This window comes from Leuresthes tenuis, unplaced genomic scaffold (assembly GCF_036924035.1).
Source record: "Leuresthes tenuis unplaced genomic scaffold, fLeuTen1.0.hap1 SCAF_16, whole genome shotgun sequence".
Lineage (NCBI taxonomy): Eukaryota > Metazoa > Chordata > Actinopteri > Atheriniformes > Atherinopsidae > Leuresthes > Leuresthes tenuis.
The window spans coordinates 2,105,593-2,126,709 of record NW_027325370.1 but is presented as its reverse complement, the minus strand read 5'-3'; the positions used below and the strand labels follow the sequence as shown (position 1 = coordinate 2,126,709).

Sequence of the window (21,117 nt, the reverse complement as noted above, 5' to 3'; positions counted from 1 at the left end):
TTTAGGCACTGATGTCACTTTAGAATTAGAAAATTATGATGATAAAGACTAAATAAGAACCCGTCAGGGCTGGGTATTCTTCCCACATAATTGCAGGTTGAAAATGAACGATGGCTCAATATTTTTGCACAGTACTAAGCTTTTATTAATTTCTGACATAACTGGACTGCTTTTATTTGATTCCATTGTTGGACATAAAAGATTTTTACGAAACATCGCAGACACATGATTGGCGCATGAACATATACTGTAGACTCACAGCCTGAAAACATTACCAGCCTCAGTGTTACAACTGCTACAGCTGCTGTGAGCTTTATGCTGAGTAGGTTTACTGGTCCCTGCTGGATGGGTTGTGATTCTCGTACACAGATTCTTCACATTTGGCAGAGAACTGTAAAACAAAGATAAATGACATCAACCATGAAGAGGGAGCAAAAGTCTGATTCAAACACAACAAATCTGATATTCCTAATCATATTACCAGTTTGAACCAAGCGGTTATTTAGAGGAAGTTGCCTTACAATATGGAACTGAAATGGAAAAGCTTTGGATTTGACGTAAAGTGCCCTTCTCAAGATGGTAAACGGGAGTTTTAATTGAATAATGGGTATTAAAACATTTAAAAAAGAATCAGAAGTAAGGCAAAGTGGTCACTTATCAGTGAGGGTGTAAGATCGCACTCTTTCACAGGCGCTACAGACGGCACCATGACCAGGGGCCTCATGTGCAAAGGGTGCGTGCACATCTGCGCTTTTTCACGTTAACGATCAGATGTATGAAGAGCGAAATGTCCGTGGAAATGTGCCTCACGCCAACTTCAGGGCTGGCGTTCGCACTTTTCTACAGCTGATGATTCTTTGGCGACACTTAGAGGTGATGTTGGGAAACTGTTATAATAAATAAACGTGACCTCAGACTGAGTGATGTGCACATCTGAGACACATTAACAATTAACACTGATTAATAATTAACACATCCATGTGTCTGCAATTACACGAGTGGATATAAAAGCATGTGCAAAGTGGTGCAGTGCATACCATTAGAAACAATGGCTGCTTTAGCGGTGTTGGAAGACTTTGTAAATGGTGCAATTGTAAGAGAGCGTGTGTTCAGAGACTGAGAGGATTTGCTGGCACATGATGATAACTGGTACATCAGCCGTTTTTTAGGGCAATCCTCCTGGAACTGTGCGCAGATCTTGCGTTGGAGCACAATACAGCGAGGAGCCGTGCGCTGCTCGTGCCACAGGTGATGTGCACACTGGGGTTTAAGCAACCGGGGGAGCTGGCCAACCGATTGGGACTGTGCCAGTCGACCCTGAGCCGAGTGGGACTGAATTATCTGCATCTCAGCAGGTATATCAAATTCCCACAATGCAGTTGAACAGGCCAACATTAAAGCACAATTTGCAGCAAGATCTGGTTTTCCTGATGTAATCGGAGCTATCGACTGCACACACAGTGCTATAAAAGCGCCATCACATAATGAATTTGTATATAAACAGGAAACATTTTCATTCGATCAATATACAGATCGTATGTGCAATTAACCAACATTGTGGCGAGGTGGCCTGGTTCAACGCACGATTCATACATTCTGAGTAACTTAATTTGTGTAATTGTCCTAATATTATTCCCCGTGACGTGCATTGAGCATGTGGGCGACCAATTTCTATCCCATCTTCACAGCATCATAGTTGGTGGTTAAAGTTAGTGTCTTGCTGTTTTTTGCTGGTTAAACTACAGCTTAAGATCTTTCTAACAAGCCTCTGATTGTCTCTGTGTGCAAATGTTAATAACCCCTACACAAAAACATTGCTTTTTACCTTGGAAGTAATCAGTCACCTACATGTGCTCCCACCACCCCTGAGAGAGCAGTGTCACTCTCTGTTTAAACAGCCCCTCTTCTCCTGTCCCCCCTCCTGTTTTGGCCACACTTCGGCCGTGGGCAGCCAGTCTCCGCTTCACTTCCACCTTATTGTCGGACCACTTCTTTTTCTCTCCTGGTTGTGTGGGCTTCTCAGAGCATGTGCATCCCCAGTTTCTATCTTCACAGCATCGTTACCAGTCGGTGGCTAAAGTTAGTGGCTGGTTAAGGGCAGCAAAGAACTACCATCAGCAGAGGACCACATCAGCTTTGTCACAGAAGGATGGGGAAGAAGAAACACCAGGCCAAGAGAAACACCAAGGCCCTTCTCCCCGACCAGGAGTGGAACATGAGGGTTGTCCTCGACAGGCAGCTCCGGTTCCCCACTGAGATCACCACCACATCTCCCATCCTGACATAGTTGTGTGGTCAACCAAGGCAAAATCTGTGCACCTCATCGAGCTCACAGTACCACTGGAGGAAGGGATTGAGTCCGCCTTTGAACGCAAGAAGGCCAAGTACTCAGAGCTGGCTGCTGAGTGGCTGGAAGGCTACGATCTACCCAGTGGAGGTTGGATGCCGAGGGTTTGTGGGGTTGTCAACCACACGCCTTTTGAGAGACACAGGAGTGACTGGAGGAAAGCTGAAAAGGGCAAAAAAAGAACTGGCAGAGAAAGCTGAGAAGGGCAGCTTTTGGCTTTGGCTGAAGAGGAAGGACACCTAACACCAGACAGGGGCTGCTCCGCCACCAGGAGACGTTCCAGGATTAAAGGAGCGAAGCGTTGGTTCATGGCTGATGACCCTGCAGCTGAACCACCGGAGGAGGTGCAGGTAACGTCTTTACAGCAGGGGTTGAAGAGTCTGTACATCAGACCACTCTCAGCTGCACTCTTTTCGATGCCATCTGTCATCACCTCGACAACAACAGCCCCACACTGAAGCATGGCGGTGGCAGCATCATGCTGTTGCATTTCTTTAATTCTTTCAAAGTTAATGATAGTTTGTCCCTTCAAAGTGGCAGCATTCTGTGTTGATAAAATTATGCAAACCCCCCAAAAAAATCAGTTTTAATTCAAATTTTTAATTCAAAGAATGATTAAAGAATGCCAAAGGGAGTGAAAACGTTTTCCAAGCTTCTCTTATATTATCTGTTGGAGTCCATGTGCTTTGTACATGTGCAGGTAGCTTTTTAGGGTGTGACCAAATCTTTATTTTGAATATAAAGTGAGAAATTCTGGTAAATGATTCCTTGTATAACAGCTTTGCAAAGCCTCCAAACTCACTCCCTGCCAGCAGAAGGCGTGCTGAGATAATGATGTACAGCAATCACTGAAACCCATGTATACGCACCAAACAGGTATCAGAAACTCACCTTCACGAGTGTGTCACGTGTGTTGAAGTTCAATCCAGAGTTCCTTCTTGTTCTCCAAATATAAAGGAGCAGAAGACAAACGGCCAACAGTAACACACCAGCAATGAGCCCCAACACGACCCAAGATAAGAAGCCCCCTGGACAGAAGACACGGGAGAAAACTACAGATTAAAAGCGTTTTGTAGAAGCTTTCTCTCTGCTGCCTCACATCCAGTGAGACAGCATTAGTACGTCGATGGGTTAGTCGTGTTTTAATCATATCTACAGTCCGAGGAACATTGTTTTGTTGAAGCTGAAGTGTACCTGTGCACTGGTCAATGGCTTTAAAAGAAGCCGAAGAAGACGTGGACGTCTCGAAAGTCTGCGTTGTTGTTTGCTCCGTGGTGGTAGATAGTTCTGAGAAAAACAATTACTCATTAAATCAGTGCTGATCGAATGTGTCATTGTGATAAAATGTTTATGTTTATGCATTTGGCAGGGTATAGGGTATAGGGTATAGGGTGTAGGGTGTAGGGTGTAGGGTGTAGGGTGTAGGGTGTAGGGTAAGGGGGCCTGAGGACTGGAGGTAGTACCTTTCATGCAGGAGATTTGAACACAGCAATCAACCACTACACCATCTAACCTACCCAGCTCCTGGTGCAGGCCATGGTCATCTCACACCTTGACTACTGCAACGCTCTCCTAACTGCTCTCCTAACTGGTTTCCTAACTGGTTTCCTAACTGGTTTCCTAACTGCTCTCCTAACTGGTTTCCTAACTGGTTTCCTAACTGCTCTCCTAACTGGTCTCCTAACTGCTCTCCTAACTGGTTTCCTAACTGGTTTCCTAACTGGTTTCCTAACTGGTTTCCTAACTGCTCTCCTAACTGGTTTCCTAACTGGTTTCCTAACTGCTCTCCTAACTGGTTTCCTAACTGGTCTCCTAACTAGTTTCCTAACTGGTTTCCTAACTGGTCTCCTAACTGGTTTCCTAACTGGTTTCCTAACTGCTCTCCTAACTGGTTTCCTAACTGGTCTCCTAACTAGTTTCCTAACTGGTTTCCTAACTGGTTTCCTAACTGGTCTCCTAACTAGTTTCCTAACTGGTCTCCTAACTTGTTTCCTAACTGGTTTCCTAACTGGTTTCCTAACTGCTCTCCTAACTGGTTTCCTAACTGGTTTCCTAACTGCTCTCCTAACTGGTTTCCTAACTGGTCTCCTAACTAGTTTCCTAACTGGTTTCCTAACTGGTTTCCTAACTGGTTTCCTAACTGCTCTCCTAACTGGTTTCCTAACTGGTTTCCTAACTGCTCTCCTAACTGGTCTCCTAACTGCTCTCCTAACTGGTTTCCTAACTGGTTTCCTAACTGGTTTCCTAACTGGTTTCCTAACTGCTCTCCTAACTGGTTTCCTAACTGGTTTCCTAACTGCTCTCCTAACTGGTTTCCTAACTGGTCTCCTAACTAGTTTCCTAACTGGTTTCCTAACTGGTCTCCTAACTGGTTTCCTAACTGGTTTCCTAACTGCTCTCCTAACTGGTTTCCTAACTGGTCTCCTAACTAGTTTCCTAACTGGTTTCCTAACTGGTTTCCTAACTGGTCTCCTAACTAGTTTCCTAACTGGTCTCCTAACTTGTTTCCTAACTGGTTTCCTAACTGGTTTCCTAACTGCTCTCCTAACTGGTTTCCTAACTGGTTTCCTAACTGCTCTCCTAACTGGTTTCCTAACTGGTCTCCTAACTAGTTTCCTAACTGGTTTCCTAACTGGTCTCCTAACTGGTTTCCTAACTGGTTTCCTAACTGCTCTCCTAACTGGTTTCCTAACTGGTCTCCTAACTAGTTTCCTAACTGGTTTCCTAACTGGTTTCCTAACTGGTCTCCTAACTAGTTTCCTAACTGGTCTCCTAACTTGTTTCCTAACTGGTTTCCTAACTGGTTTCCTAACTGGTTTCCTAACTGCTCTCCTAACTGGTCTCCTAACTGGTTTCCTAACTGCTCTCCTAACTGGTTTCCTAACTGGTTTCCTAACTGGTCTCCTAACTGGTTTCCTAACTGCTCTCCTAACTAGTCTCCTAACTGGTTTCCTAACTGGTTTCCTAACTGGTTTCCTAACTGGTCTCCTAACTAGTTTCCTAACTGCTCTCCTAACTGGTTTCCTAACTGGTCTCCTAACTAGTTTCCTAACTGGTTTCCTAACTGGTTTCCTAACTGGTCTCCTAACTAGTTTCCTAACTGGTCTCCTAACTTGTTTCCTAACTGGTTTCCTAACTAGTCTCCTAACTGGTTTCCTAACTGGTTTCCTAACTGGTTTCCTAACTGGTTTCCTAACTGGTTTCCTAACTGGTTTCCTAACTGGTTTCCTAACTGCTCTCCTAACTGCTCTCCTAACTGCTCTCCTAACTGCTCTCCTAACTGCTCTCCTAACTGCTCTCCTAACTGGTTTCCTAACTGGTCTCCTAACTGGTTTCCTAACTGGTTTCCTAACTGCTCTCCTAACTGCTCTCCTAACTGCTCTCCTAACTGGTTTCCTAACTGGTCTCCAAACTGGTTTCCTAACTGGTTTCCTAACTGCTCTCCTAACTGCTCTCCTAACTGGTCTCCTAACTGGTTTCCTAACTGCTCTCCTAACTGGTTTCCTAACTGGTTTCCTAACTGGTCTCCTAACTGGTTTCCTAACTGCTCTCCTAACTAGTCTCCTAACTGGTTTCCTAACTGGTTTCCTAACTGGTTTCCTAACTGGTCTCCTAACTAGTTTCCTAACTGGTTTCCTAACTGGTTTCCTAACTGGTTTCCTAACTGCTCTCCTAACTGCTCTCCTAACTGCTCTCCTAACTGCTCTCCTAACTGGTTTCCTAACTGGTTTCCTAACTGGTTTCCTAACTGGTCTCCTAACTAGTTTCCTAACTGGTCTCCTAACTGGTCTCCTAACTGGTCTCCTAACTGGTCTCCTAACTGGTTTCCTAACTGGTTTCCTAACTGCTCTCCTAACTGCTCTCCTAACTGCTCTCCTAACTGCTCTCCTAACTGCTCTCCTAACTGCTCTCCTAACTGCTCTCCTAACTGCTCTCCTAACTGGTTTCCTAACTGGTTTCCTAACTGGTCTCCTAACTGGTTTCCTAACTGGTTTCCTAACTGCTCTCCTAACTGCTCTCCTAACTGCTCTCCTAACTGGTTTCCTAACTGGTTTCCTAACTGGTTTCCTAACTGGTCTCCTAACTGGTCTCCTAACTGGTTTCCTAACTGATTTCCTAACTGGTTTCCTTACTGGTTTCCTTACTGGTCTCCTAACTGGTTTCCTAACTGGTCTCCTAACTGGTCTCCTAACTGGTCTCCTAACTGGTTTCCTAACTGGTTTCCTAACTGGTTTCCTAACTGGTTTCCTAACTGGTCTCCTAACTGGTCTCCTAACTGGTTTCCTAACTGGTTTCCTAACTGGTTTCCTAACTGGTCTCCTAACTGGTTTCCTAACTGGTCTCCTAACTGGTTTCCTAACTGGTCTCCTAACTGGTCTCCTAACTGGTCTCCTAACTGGTCTCCAGCCTGTGAAACCTCTGCAGATGGTCCAGAACGCGGCGGTGCGTCTGGTCTTGGATCAGCCTAAAAGAACACGCCCCCCCCTCTGTTCATTGAGCTCCTCTGGCTGCCCTTAGCATCAGATCCAAGTCCCTGATGTTAGCTACAAAGAGCTTAATGGAGCGGCTCCATCTACTTGAATGCTCTTGCAAAGGCTTCTGTCCCAACTGGGTCCCTCCGTTGGTCCCAGGATTGTCGTCTAGCAGCTCCTACACCACGCCTAAGACAATCCAAACTCTGTTCATGTGTCCACGTAAGGTATTTAATTTCTATTAAGGTATTTCTTTTTTATTTGCTCTGATTTGTGGAAGCAGAGTGCTTTAACCATTATTTTGATGTTTTTTAACAGTAGATTTTATGTTGCTGTGTGGCTGCAAAACAAATCTACCTTCGGGTACGAATAAGCAGTAATTCTTGCACTTTTCTGGAAGAACATGTTAAATTCATTGCCCCAAAGACATCTGATGTACCCTCTGATGTGCACATAAACAACATAAATTATGGAGAAATATTTTCATTAATTTGAGTCTCACCTGCTGTGACAACAAGCTGGAAATCCTTGTATGAATCCGGAGATGAAGGGCTGCCGTAACCACACCTGTACCACCCATGGTCCCACTTGATCAGCTGTGTGATGGTCACATACAGCCCAAATGCAGATCCTTTATCATATTCCAGGCTGTATCTGCCATGCTGAGCTGTGACATCATTTGTGTCAATGAGAATATCTTCTTCTCGCTCACACTCGTTCTTACAAAAGAACTTCCTCTCTCCATAGACTGTATCACTGCATGCTTTTGTGATGTTTCCTCCTTCATTTTCTGTGCTAACAAAACCAGAGTTTTTATCCAAGAGTTCTGTGAAAATAAGGACAAACAAACGTCATTAGTTCATCTCAGAACTGGACTGGGGATTTATGATTTAATCCACCATCAGTAAAATATTATTCAAGTATTTTACAAACAGAAGAAAGAACAGATTTTGGCTCCATAAATCTAATCCTAAATGTCCTTAAGCACAAGGTTATAGTTTATAATCAATAAGAAATCAGAAGCATTTGTTTTGTCAGGGAGTGACTTTATGTTTCCATCCTGATAGAATATATGGCAACAATAATAAAGCATGTTTTATCTTATGTCTTCAGCAGAAACTCACCATCTGAAATCCTGATCTCAAAGTCTGAATATGAATCTGGAGCCAGAGATCCTCCCAGACCACATCTGTACCGTCCTGCGTCTGACTTGATCAGATGTGAGATGGTCACAGACACGATTCCTCTTCCAGCTGATCCACTTTCATATGTGACGCTGTATCTGCCACTCTGAGCTACGGCCGCATCAGTCTTGACGAGAAGATCATCAGCTTCACATTTGTTTTTACAGAAGAACTTTGTGCTTCCGGGGAGAGTAAGATGGCAGCTTATTGTCCCATTTCCTCCTTCAGGTCCAGCATAAGCATTTAATGCGCTGACAATGCCGGAGTTTCCACCGCACAGTGCTGTTGGTCAGAAGAACAAATACACACACACTGTTTAGGTATTTGAATATTTGTTACTTCAGTCATTTTATCACGATGGCCTGTCCTAAGATTTCAGGAACAAGGAAAGAAAGATGGTTTTATAGCTTATTCATACAGGTTTAAAGCTTTATTGTTCCCACAAGGAGAGCTGATTGACACATACAAAACCAAAAAACGATCAATTACGTTTAGGTTGAGAAGGAACTGAGGTACAAGTGACAGCACGTCAAAAATAGGAACTACAGTAAAACATCCACAGAACAGTGTGTTGCAGCATTAGAGACGTTCGGGTCATCAGTCCTCACCTGATGAGAAGCAGAAGAACAAAATGTAGTCGATATTCATTCTGAAGTTGATCTTGATGGGAGGGAAACAAATACTTCAGTAAATTGTCTCTTCCGCTCTCTGTGTGTCTGCTCAGTAGAAAAGGTGTTCTTCTTCTTCTGTCTGTCTGTGGACGAGTGCAAGCGACCCGAAAGTGACTTGACTTCACAGAAAGAGTTGTTCCTGTTTCTGACAAACACCGAAACATCAAACTCATCAAACCCTTCCGAAAAACATAAAAATAAATACATGATTTTGAAATGTAGACGCCCTGTTCCTCTTGTGATGTTTTTTCTCCCACATTAACTGTACAGCTGCTGGTGAAAAACTCTCAGAAAAAAGATGTGTTCACTCAATTTGGTCTTCATTCTTTCTGTAAAAATGCTATTTACATTATTTATCTCTATTTCTAGAGATTGTCAGTTTCATATCATGAAAATAATCAAACATATTGGAAGAGCCTGTAAAATGACTTGAAAACAACTCCAAGGTGACAAATGTCTTTTTTTTTAACAATTTGGCGCAATTTTCTGAGATCCGATGATGTGTGAGACACATTTCTGCTACATTAACAGATGTGCTTCTCTGACCCCTGTTTTAAAGTCTCTCCTGTGAACAGTTTACTTGTCCGGGCAGAGAGTGAATAAGGTTCAATGCTGCTCAGGCCATTATTAGAAAAATTATTTATCCACTTATCCTAAACCTCAGGTCGCAGGACTAGAGTCCTAACCCTAAAGCCCACCTTCTCCAGGCCATTATTAGAAAAAAATGTATTCAGTTATCCTAAACCTCAGGTCACAGGACTAGAGTCCTAACCCTAAAGCCCACCTTCCCCAGGCCATTATTAGAAAAATAAGTTATCCAGTTATCCTGAACCTAAGGTCACAGGACTAGAGCCCTAACCCAAAAGTCTACCTTCCCCAGGCCATTATTAGAAAAAAATGTATCCAGTTATCCTAAACCTCAGGTCACAGGACTAGAGTCCTAACCCTAAAGCCCACCTTCTCCAGGCCATTATTAGAAAAATAAGTTATCCACTTATCCTAAACCTAAGGTCACTGGACTAGAGTCCTAACCCTAAAGCACACCTTCTCCAGGCCATTATTAGAAAAAAATGTATCCAGTTATCCTAAACCTCAGGTCACAGGACTAGAGTCCTAACCCTAAAGCCCACCTTCCCCAGGCCATTATTAGAAAAATGATTTATCCACTTATCCTAAACCTTAGGTCACAGGACTAGAGCCCTAACCCAAAAGTCTACCTTCCCCAGGCCATTATTAGAAAAAAAATGTATCCAGTTATCCTAAACCTAAGGTCACAGGACTATAGCCCTAACCCTAAAGCCCACCTCCCCCAGGCCATCATTAAAAAAAATGTATCCAGTTATCCTAAACCTCAGGTCACAGGACTAGAGCCCTAACCCAAAAGTCTACCTTCCCCAGGCCATTATTAGAAAAATAATTTATACAGTTATCCTAAACCTAAGGTCACAGGACTAGAGCCCTAACCCTAAAGCCAACCTCCCCAGGCCACTACTACAGAAGTAAAAATTTATTTTAAATATCTTATATGGCCCCTTCTCATCTCTTTTAACCCCCCCCCCCCCATTTGTAGCACACAACATACATAAATAAAGACCCCTGTGTCTACTGCGCCCACATTCAGCACATCTCAAACCACATGAAGTGTTCCCACGGCCTCACTTCCAAAACAGGACAATACTCACAGCATGACCAGCCAGATCTTGAGTTGTAGTGTACACCCCCCTAGTTTCTACACCAAACTCCATGGCAGCTATCTAATTGTATAGGAAGAAGACCAGAGTAAAACCTCACAAAGCTAACCCTTGTCCACTCTCTTTCCCTGCCAGACCTGTAAGGACCGAGGCCTCCCAGCTCCTTCTCCTGCAGTCATTCCCCCTTTTCAGCTTACCAAGCAAAGGCAAGTGTACAGCTGAGAGTCCACTGAGAGACGACCCAAACTTAGCTTGAGCGCTATCTCCAACAGGACCAGAATCATTCTTCCAGAGAGCACAAGAGATTCAAACCAAAGACTAGACCTTGACAATACCCCCTTAGCTCTCGTGTTTCACCTGTGTCTCATCTTCTTCCCCCCGTACGTGTTCCTATGAGTAATTTGGGTTTCTAGCATCTAGCTTTATCTTCTCACATGTTACCGACCCTGCTTGCCTTGTAAATTTTTCCAACTGCCTTATCTCGATTTGAATACATTGGTCTGCCCGTTCTTTGACCTCCTTTTTTCGACCTTGGACTGTAACTGGTTCCAAACTGGTTCCAACCTGTACCATCTAGTTCTAACTTTTAAAAACGTTTTTTTGTGTTAATATAGATCTTTATTATCCACTCAGTATAGAACATTTTGACAATATGTGTGAGTTAGTTCTTAATAACAATAAAATTAGGAAATAACTTCAAACTGTTGTGGAGTACACCGTATGTACTTAACTGAGTAATAAAGAATACACACTTTCTATAGTGAGATATGCAATATGAGGTAGGTAGTTATGAACGAAGAGAGGCAGCAGGAAACCATCAGAGCCTCAACATGAGCGTCCATCGCACTTTGTTCTGCTGCTTCTTCCTCTGTGAGTACATTTATTCTTATTTCTTTCACCCTCAGTCCCACCGTAGGTTTGTTCATATGATTAAACGTCATAACTGGAGTCATGTTGAGTGGTTTTATTGGATAAATTCAGATTTTTAAACCGATAGCTCATATTTATTCAGGTGTTTTTACTTGTGGAATTTGTTTCTGATACGGATACTGTTTTATTAGTTATCCAAGTCATTTTTTGAGGCTCGTGTTAACAGAAGAAACTGTCGGTGCACAGATGGACCATTTGACTTGACTTGACTTGAGTATTTGTAATTTCCTTAAAGTAAGCTGTTAGCTGCAAAAACCTCAGAATGATTTTATTTCTATGAAAACAAAGCTTATATTCAGAAAGCTTTGATAAGTAGTACCCAGAACATCATGAAGAGCTTCAGCTGCACAGAACAGTTCAGATAGAATCTTGTTTCTATTGCAGCTCTGCTTCTTTTGTTCTGCAGACAAATATAAACCTGAGTGAGACTAAATGAAACCGCATGACCTCATTCTAGCTGTTGAGCTCTCAGTGGTTTGCGTCTCATGTTCGAACCTTTAGTTTGTTACGTTCAAAAAACAGAAGTGTTGGTTTTATGTTTTAACTGTCCTCCTGCTGAACCTTTCTAATGATTTCCCTGTTTCTTAGTTAAAATGAGACGTCCACGTCATGTTTTGTGTCTCAGAGACAGAGAGTTTCCACCATGCTGTGTTTGGACAGAAAATGTTGGGGTCAGACTGCAGCTTCTTACTTACAGGAGACACAGATATTAACTGTTGATGCTTCATCTCTTCTGCAGCTCTGCAGGCTGGAAACAGCGGTTCTGTTAACGAACTGGATCATTTCTATAAACTCACTGGAGAGGAAATCACAATCAAATACACCGTTAATTCTTCTGGAACATGGAAGTTCTTCTGCAGAGAAAGCTGTGAAGGAGAAAACAAACTCATTCAAACTGGTCTTGCCACAGCTCAAAGGGGACGATACAGGATTGATTATAACTATAAAACTTCTGTTTTGTCTGTGAGCATCAAACATCTGACCACGTCTGACTCAGGGCGGTACCGGTGTGGTTTGGGCAGATCTTCATCACCATCTTCTTACAGAGACTTTAAACTCGTTGTAGACGGTGAGTTTCTATTCAAGCTGAGGAAAAGTGTCAGTTTTCACTGACAGCTGCTGACTTAGGTGATCGGACTGCATCACACCCTTGGCGGTCTGATCCTCGGCTACCGAAGCTGGCTCTTGGGACGTGGAATGTCATCTCTCTGTTGGAGAAGGAGCCTGAGCTGGTGCGCGAGGCTGAGAGAATACGGCTAGATCTAGTCGGACTCACCTCGACACAGGGCTTGGTCTCCGGAACCAGTCGGGTCCTACGCACCAAACAGCAGCTTAGAGTACCCACCCTTTTTGGAGTCCCTGGAGTAGGCACTGGAGAATGCTCCTGCAGGAGACTCCCTCGTTCTGCTGGGGGACTTCATTGTTCACATGGGCAATGACAGTCACATGGGACTGGGACTGGATGGTGTAGTGGTATGATTGCCACCTTCCATGTGGGAGACCTGGGTTCAAATCCTCTGCATGAAAGGTATTACCTCCAGTAGGGGTCCTTCGGCAAGACCCCCTTACCCTACATGCCTACCTGTACAAGTGCCAGGGACAGGGATGTCTGGGTTTCTCTTCTTAGCTGCTGCTCCTGTGACCCGACCCCCGGTTATCAGGTTATCGGCTGTTTTGTTATCGGACTGTTATAGGACTGGATAGTGTAGTGGTATGATCCATGTGGGAGATCTGAGTTCAAATCCCCTGCATGACTCTAGTACGGGTCCTTAGGCAAGACCCCTATATGCCTACCTGTAAGTCGCTTTGGATAAAAGCGTCTGCTAAATACATAAACATAAACATGGTGTTCTGTTGTTGGACTTCTGTGCTCGCCATGGACTGTCCACAACGAACACCATGTTCAGGCATAAGGGTGTCCACATGTGCACTTGGCACCAGGACACACTGGGCCGCAGTTCGATGATCGACTTTGTGGTTGTCGTCGGACTTGCGGCTGTATATCCTGGACACTCAGGTGGGGCGGAGCTGTCAACTGATCACCACCTAGTGGTGAGTTGGCTCCTCTGGTGGGGGAGGATGCCGATCAGACCTGGCACACCCAAACATATGGTGAGGGTCTAGTGGGAATGTCTGGTGGAATCCCCTGTCAGAAGGAGCTTTAACTCCCACCTCCAGCAGAGCTTCGATTATGTCCCGGGGGAGGTCGGGGACATTATGTCCAAATGGGCCATATGTCGTGCCTCCATTGTTGAGGCAGCTGACTGGATAGTGTAGTGGTAAGATTGCCACCTTTCATGTGGGTGACATGTTCAAAACCCCTGCATGAAAGGTACTACCTCCAGTAGGAGTCCTCAGGAAAGGCCCCTTACCCTGACTGCCTACCAATGTAAGTCGCTTTGGATAAAAGCGTCTGCTAAATGCATAAACATAAAGCTGTGGCCGTAAGGTGGTCAGTGCCTGTCGTGATGGCAACCCCCAAACCCGCTGGTGTACACCGGCAGTGAGGGAAGCTGTCAAGCTGAAGAAGGAGTCCTATTGGGCCTTTTTGGCCAGTGGGACTCTGGAAGCAGCCGATGGGTATCGATGGGCCAAGCGGTTGCTCAGGGAGGAGTTCGGTGAGAACATTTAAAACGACGTCCGGATGGCCTTGAAGAGATTCTGGTCCAGCATCTGGTCACTCATGGGGGGAAGCGGTGCAATATCAACATGGTGGGGATGGGGCTTCGCTGACCTCAACTAGGTTTAACAATAGATCCACAGAATTCACCATCTCTGTCACAGATGGTGAGTTTTTACTGAACCAAAATGCTCTGAATGTCTCTGAAAGATTAAAACATGTTTTATCATCAGTCACTGACAGCTGCTGGTAAACTACCTGATGTGCTGTATGATACAACAATCCTGCTTATTGGATTTTTCCACCAGCTGTAATCTCCATCTTTATTCCAGTAACAATGAAACAAACTACAACAAGCATGTTTTTTTTTAGATTAAAAGTACTATTTGATTATTTTCTCACAAAATGAACTCAAGCAGCCTTTAAATTTAAGGCTCATTTCATGTTTCATCTTGTTTTTGCTTCGTTTTCTGTGTTTTTTCTGTTTAATTTGTGGCAGCTTCATCAGCTTCTACACCAAAAACCGCACAGAGTTTCAGCTCCAGGTCAGTAAGCTCCACACCTTCAGCCTCCTCTGGAACAGCTGACCAGTCTGTACCGCCTCAGCATAAAGGAAGAACATCTACAGGTACATCCGCACGCTGTGCCTGATAGATTAAAGCTTGTATTTTAATCAGCTTCTGTGTCCTAGTGTGTGACTTTTTGTGCCACTATCAGCCAAAGATGGGTGTTTTTCTCAGAATTGGTTTCATATCGATGAAGAACTCAAAGAGAATCTGTAACTCAGTCTCTATGTGTCAGAGTCGAACTGCACAGGTCTCCTGAGTTCTGTTTATGTTGGATCTGAAAGCATTTTGATGTATGATGTGTTGACACTGACATTTATCATGTGGATATACAGTGTGTGCATTCCCTCTGCAGCCATATAGTCTGTGATTATTTAGCTGATCCAGCAGGAGGCGTCAGAGTAAAACAACTTGTCAAACTTCTGCAGATGTGCGGCTGATTGTGGGTCTGACTGTGGGTGTCACAGTCATCCTGTCATCAGTGGCCCTGCTGGTACTCTGCAGGAGAAGATCTTGTAAACCTCTGAAAGGTGAGGCAGCACATCACACACTCAGTGAGATGATTAAAAATTAACTTAAAATTAACTAGCAGTGGTGTGAAAATATAAACTCTTACATGTCAATAAAAACATTTGTTTACCAGAATCAGAAGCATTTATTGTCAAGCAAGCATTACAACATTACACGCAGATTGAAATGGCGTTTATCCAACTCCAGTATGTGAAGAAGGGTCGCAGCCATCGAGGGCCGGGAGAAAAACCTCAGCACATCAAGAACAGTAACATAGGTCACCATCCAACATAAAAACTCAAAACATAAACAAACTTTTGCTCGTTTCACACATAAAAAACTCAAGACATTCGAAGGCGTGGGATGGGGGTAAGCCCAGAGAGTTGCTATGTCTGGCTCTCAACCAATGTTTCAGTTCACAGGATGTCATCGTGATACCACAGCAGGTTGCCATGGAGAAGTCCTTCATTGGGTCCCAGTCGGAGTCAACCATCACCAGGTGTCCAAGAAGAAGGGAGGGGGAGAAGTAGTTCAGAGCGTCTCACAGCAGTGATTTCAGGAGAGTTGTTTCAGCAGCGGCCTTAGCCAAGGAGAGCAGGAATGCAGATTAGATTATGATAGTTGGTTAGGGCGAGTAGTCGTTTTCAATGGACACGACTCACTCCGTTTGTCCATTCTGGTCACAAAAACGATCCATATGACTTTGCAAAGGCACCAGCGTCTCCAAGATGTTTCCATAATGCGGTTAATGACCACAGTCTGAGAGCCAATAGCTCCGCCCACCGATTCAAACATGCAGGACAGCTTGGGGCCTGTGACCGCTGTCTCTGACTTCCGAATTTTGCGATACATCAGGGCAATGCCTAATCCAATCAGCAGAAAGCCCGTTGTCATGGTTCCGAATATGTATAGATCCTCCGTGTCTTCAATGGAAAGAATCGCCAGGCACACGACCCTCCACTTCTCCCAGGAGTCCCTCGTGTACCCAGTGGCAAACGTTCCGTCGGGACAGGCGGGTTCCCCTGGACCCGAGCTTCTTGTAGCAATCATTTTGTCAATTGCGTTTAGAGACCAGCCGATCAATTCCATGATTTAGTTTGAAAGCAGAGAGAGGCACTGAAGTTGAGACAGGACCGGACAAGACAAGAGAAGCAGGAGAGATATGGGAGAGAGTAGAAATGCGACCACCTTCGCTGAGAGCCGGAAGAAGAATGTTTATGAGTCACAACTGATTTTCCTCATGAAATGTTACAAATGCTGAAATGAAAGTAGATACTCAGAGCAGAACAAAGACACCACATTTTAAAACCTGTAAAATCTGACACAGTTCAGTTAACAATTAGAAAAACCTAAAAATGCCTTTTCTGACGGGCTCACCACCCGTGGGAGGGGCCAAGGGGGTCGGTTGCAGTGTGAGTTGGGTAACAGCGGAAGGTGGAGACCTTGGTGGTCTGATCCTCGGCTACTGAAGCTGGGTCTTGGGACTGGTGGGCGAGGCTTAGACGTTCCAGCTAGATATAGTCGGACTCACCTTGACGCATGGTTTGGACTCTGAAACCAGTGGACCCTCTTTTCCTCTGGAGTTGCCCGTGGTGAGAGGCGCAGAGCGGGTAGGGGCATACTCATTGCCCCCCGGCTGTGTGGCTGTACATTGGGGATCACCCCGGTGGACGAGAGGATAGCCTTCCTCCGCCTTCGGGTGGGGGGACAGGGTCCTAACTGTTTTCGCTTACGCACAAAATGGCGGTTTAGACTACCGACCCTTTTTTGGAGTCCCTGGATGAGGCACTGGAGAATGCTCCTGCGGGAGACTCCTTGTCCTGGGGGACTTCAGTGCTCACCTGGGCAATGACAATGAGACCTGGAAGGGTGTCATTGGGAGGAATGCCCCCCCCATCTGAATCAGAGCGGTGTTCTGTTGTTGGACTTCTGTGCTCTTCATGGACTGTCCATAACGAACACGATGTTCAGGCATAAGGAAGATTGAGGGGGAATCGGTGCGGCATCAGTGCTCCTCCTTATCGAGAGGAGCCAGATGAGGTGGCTCGGGCATCTTTTTAGGATGCCTCCTGGACACTCCCCTGGGGAGGTGTTCTGGGCACATCCCACTGGGAGGAGACCCCGGGGAAGACCCAGGACACTTTAGAGAGACTATGTCTATCGGCTGACCTGGGAATGCCTCGGGGTCCCCCGGAAAAGCTGGAAGAAGTGGCCAGGGACAGGGATGTCTGGGTTTCTCTTCTTAGCTGCTGCTCCTGTGACCCGACCCCCGGTTATCAGGTTATCGGCTGTTTTCTTATCGGCTGTTTTCTTAATGGTTGTTTTCTTATCAGCTGTTTTCTTATTGGTTGTTTTGTTATCAGCTGTTTTCTTATTGGTTGTTTTGTTATCAGCTGTTTTCTTATCGGCTGTTTTCTTAATGGTTGTTTTCTTATCAGCTGTTTTCTTATTGGTTGTTTTGTTATCAGCTGTTTTCTTATTGGTTGTTTTGTTATCAGCTGTTTTCTTATCGGCTGTTTTCTTAATGGTTGTTTTCTTATCAGCTGTTTTCTTATTGGTTGTTTTGTTATCAGCTGTTTTCTTATCGGCTGTTTTCTTAATGGTTGTTTTCTTATCAGCTGTTTTCTTATTGGTTGTTTTGTTATCAGCTGTTTTCTTATCGGCTGTTTTCTTAATGGTTGTTTTCTTATCGGCTGTTTTCTTATTGGTTGTTTTGTTATCAGCTGTTTTGTTATTGGTTGTTTCATTATCAGCTGTTTTGTTATCAGCTGTTTTGTTATTGGTTGTTTTCTTATCAGCTGTTTTCTTATTGGTTGTTTCATTATCAGCTGTTTTCTTATCGATTGTTTTCTTTTCGGCTGTTTTGTTATCGGACTGTTATAGGACTGGATAGTGTAGTGGTATGATCCATGTGGGAGATCTGAGTTCAAATCCCCTGCATGACTCTAGTACGGGTCCTTAGGCAAGACCCCTATATGTCTACCTGTAAGTCGCTTTGGATAAAAGCGTCTAAATGCATGAACATTTACAACATTTACATTTATCGACTGTTTTCTTATTAGTTGTTTTGTTATCGACTGTTTTGTTATCGACTGTTTTCTTATCAGTTGTTTTCTTATCGGCTGTTTTCTTATCGGCTGTTTCCTTATTGGCTGTTTCCTTATCGGCTGTTTTCTTGTCACTTCATCTCAGAAACACTGATCTTTCTGCCTCGTGTGCACATTGAATAATTTCTTATTATAACACAGTGAAATACTGTTTTTTTTTTCCACAGGTTTGAGGACGAGAAGAAAGTCAGACAGCTCAAACATGGAGGTGAATGTCCTTTAATTATTTGTTGAAAGATTGCTCCTGTAAAACTGAAATAAATCAGTCAAGCTGAGATGGAACAGTTTGCCATAAACCCCAAAGTAAGAAGGTGAATCAGATTCGTATGTGACACATGACACAAATGATACTGTAGACTGAGAGGTTCAGAGTGGAGCGCTGTGAGTGTTTCCCACCACAGAGTAGCTGCTTAGACAGCGCATGAGGCTTTTTATGCTGCATTTCATTTGAGGAAAACACTTGTTTGTCTCTCAGAACGTCAACTATGAGAACTGCACTCCACCTACATGTGAGGACTCCACCTACCAGAGCCTCAATCCTGCCACCGGGGACCAGAACCAGATCTACTCCACACTCACAGATCACAGGGATTAAGAGCTGGACTCTGTTTCTGTGAGTCAGGGCTGCCACCTGAAGAAAACTGCATTCAAAGGCTAAACTCTACTCAGAAAACTCACAAGCAAAAAGTGGGACTCTGATCTGGAGATTAAATCTCAAACTCCAGCTGATGATTCACAGATAGACCCAATAAGAGCAGCGATTTATTGATCATTGACAAACTTTTTGGGAAAATAGATCCCAACCATGTGTGATGGTCTGTCTCCACTCTTCTTTATGTTTTATTTGTTTAATCTCTGTCACTATTGATGGGTTTCACTGATACTTCCTGTTTTACTTTGAAAGGGTTGTGCATTTCTGGTAGCTCTTCTTCCTGTTTGTTTTCTACCACACCTCTGTTCAGGTATCACCTTACCTGGTTGGTCTCTCTGGTACTAACCTCCAATGGGTTAGTTCTTATGTCAAAGAGTGAATTTGGACACATGCTCCTCAAGGACACATGAAATTAAATGTGGTGTGCCCCAAGGCTCAATTTTAGGCCCCATACTTTTTAATTTGTATATGCTCCCACTCAGAAATGTCATCAGGAGGCATAGAATCACTTTCCGCAGCTATGCAGATGACACCCAGCTGTACATATCCATGTCTCCTGATGACACAGGGCCAATTGATGCCCTTTTTAAATGTGTTTTAAACACCAGATCCTGGATGGCAGAAAGCGTCTTACAGCCCAACCAGGACAAGACTGAAGTTTTGATTTTGTATTCTTAGGTTAAATTTATATTTTAGTGCTTTTATTATGTTATTATTTTTACAACAGAGTTCATTTGAGCTATTTCATTTTGTTATTTTATTTAATTCATTTCTTTATTTCATGTTCTTAGCCTTTGTAGTTTTTGCTTTTATTCCATATCCCCAGTGTTTCCTTGGTGGGGGCTTTCTGAGCGTCTGAGCTGGGGGCTGTGATCGGACATCGAACATCGGCTTGGCCAGGTGGGGGGGTCTGTGGCAGTGCTCCAGTGCTGTGGGCCCCTCACTGGCCTGTAGCTTGGTGTGCAACTGGGTGGAGGCGTCCTGGTCGTGGGTCGAGAGCAGCACCCAGTGCAGATGGCCTCCTGTGAGGGTGTTTCCTCACGTAGCTCCTCTGTATTCAGCTACATGTTTCTGAGATTATTCTATTCATGCGTGTGCATGTGTCTGTGCATGTGCTGGGGTGGGGATTGGGGCTGCTTTTAAACATGTAAAACACTTTGTGCTACGTTTTTAAATGTATGAAAAGTGCTTTATAAATAAAGTTTTAATGATTGATTGATCAGCTGTAAAAGTTCCCTGCTTTTCATTGTTTTCTGTCCAATGTTTCTGCACCCTAGCATTAAAACTAGGGAAGCACTGATATATGGGTCTGGTATCAGTACTGGCTGATACACGAACCGATGTTTCTGTAATGCTGCATTGACTTTGCCCTGAAACTGACAGCTGCAGATTCAGCTAACATCCAGTAGGGGGCAGCCTAATCCCACAGCAGGCAATTTATGTTTCACGAGAATATTTTGTTGGACCGACCGATTCCTGAGAATTCATTGATTAGGTAACAGTTGAACAAGTTAAAAGGGCGTTTGAAGCAGTCATTTTTCACATGGAGGATGTTTGTTGTCATGTGAAAGGTTATAATAAGGGTTGGTTATTACATCCATATGAAAGAGTTTGTGCTCATTCAAACATTTTGTGAAGAAAAGCTGAAACTGCTTTCATTTTTCTTATATTGCACATTGCTTTTATTTTACAGATAATAAAGGATGATGGAATGCCCTCTCCGGGTCGGGAATGAGATCCTTCCCCAAGTGGAGGAGTTCAAGTATCTTGGGGTCTTGTTCACGAGTCAGGGACGAACGGAGCGTGAGATTGACGGGTGGATCGGTGCAGCCCAGGCCATTATTAGAAAAAAGATTTATCCAGTTATCCTAAAGCTCAGGTCACAGGACTAGAGTCCTAACCCTAAAGCGGACCTTCCCCAGGCCATAATTAGAAAAATAATTTATCCAGTTATCCTAAATGTAAGGACACTGGACAAGAGTCCTAACCCTAAAGCGGACCTTCCCCAGGCCATTATTAGATAAATAAATTATCCAGTTATCCTAAACCTCAGGTCACAGGACTAGAGCCCTAACCCTAAAGCACACCTTCCCCAGGCCATTATTAGAAAAATAATTTATCCAGTTATCCTATCCCTAAGGTCACGGGATTAGAGCCCTAACCCTAAAGCTCACCTTCCCCAGGCCATTATTAGAAAAATAACTTATCCAGTTATCCTGAACCTAAGGTCACAGGCCTATAGCCCTATCCCTAAAGCGCACCTTGAATTGACGGGCGGATCGGTGCAGCGTCTGCAGTGTGGCTCTGCACCGACCCGTCGATGTGAAGAAGGAGCTGAACCAGAAGGGGACATCCAGGAGGGGCTCG

The 21,117-nt window shown here is 44.1% G+C and overlaps 1 protein-coding gene and 1 long non-coding RNA gene across 2 annotated transcripts; one reads left to right on the top strand and one right to left on the bottom strand.

Moving 5' to 3' along the window:
- Window positions 1-2,295: 2,295 nt before the first annotated feature.
- Window positions 2,296-8,742, bottom strand: LOC140271248 (uncharacterized). The gene is made up of 8 exons (XM_072366374.1): window positions 8,612-8,742; window positions 7,944-8,285; window positions 7,322-7,645; window positions 3,542-3,634; window positions 3,239-3,375; window positions 2,594-2,891; window positions 2,429-2,509; window positions 2,296-2,363 (listed from the first exon to the last, which is right to left on the bottom strand). Exons 1-8 carry the CDS (start codon window positions 8,649-8,651, stop codon window positions 2,296-2,298), a joined length of 1,383 nt encoding a protein of 460 aa, XP_072222475.1. The 5' UTR covers window positions 8,652-8,742.
- Window positions 8,743-12,965: 4,223 nt separating this feature from the next.
- On the top strand, window positions 12,966-19,892 carry LOC140272361 (uncharacterized). The gene is made up of 4 exons (XR_011907914.1): window positions 12,966-14,543; window positions 14,910-15,011; window positions 18,266-18,306; window positions 18,574-19,892. It is a non-coding gene; the product is annotated as an uncharacterized lncRNA (long non-coding RNA).
- Window positions 19,893-21,117: the final 1,225 nt, after the last annotated feature.

Coding starts and splice junctions, on each gene's coding strand:
- LOC140271248 (XM_072366374.1), bottom strand. CDS start 8,651: ATGAATATCGACTACATTTTGTTCTTCTGCTTCTCATCAG. Junction 3,376..3,541: donor AGCCATTGACCAGTGCACAG/GTACACTTCAGC, acceptor TCTTCTGTCCAG/GGGGCTTCTTATCTTGGGTC. Junction 2,892..3,238: donor CACGTGACACACTCGTGAAG/GTGAGTTTCTGA, acceptor TTATCAACACAG/AATGCTGCCACTTTGAAGGG.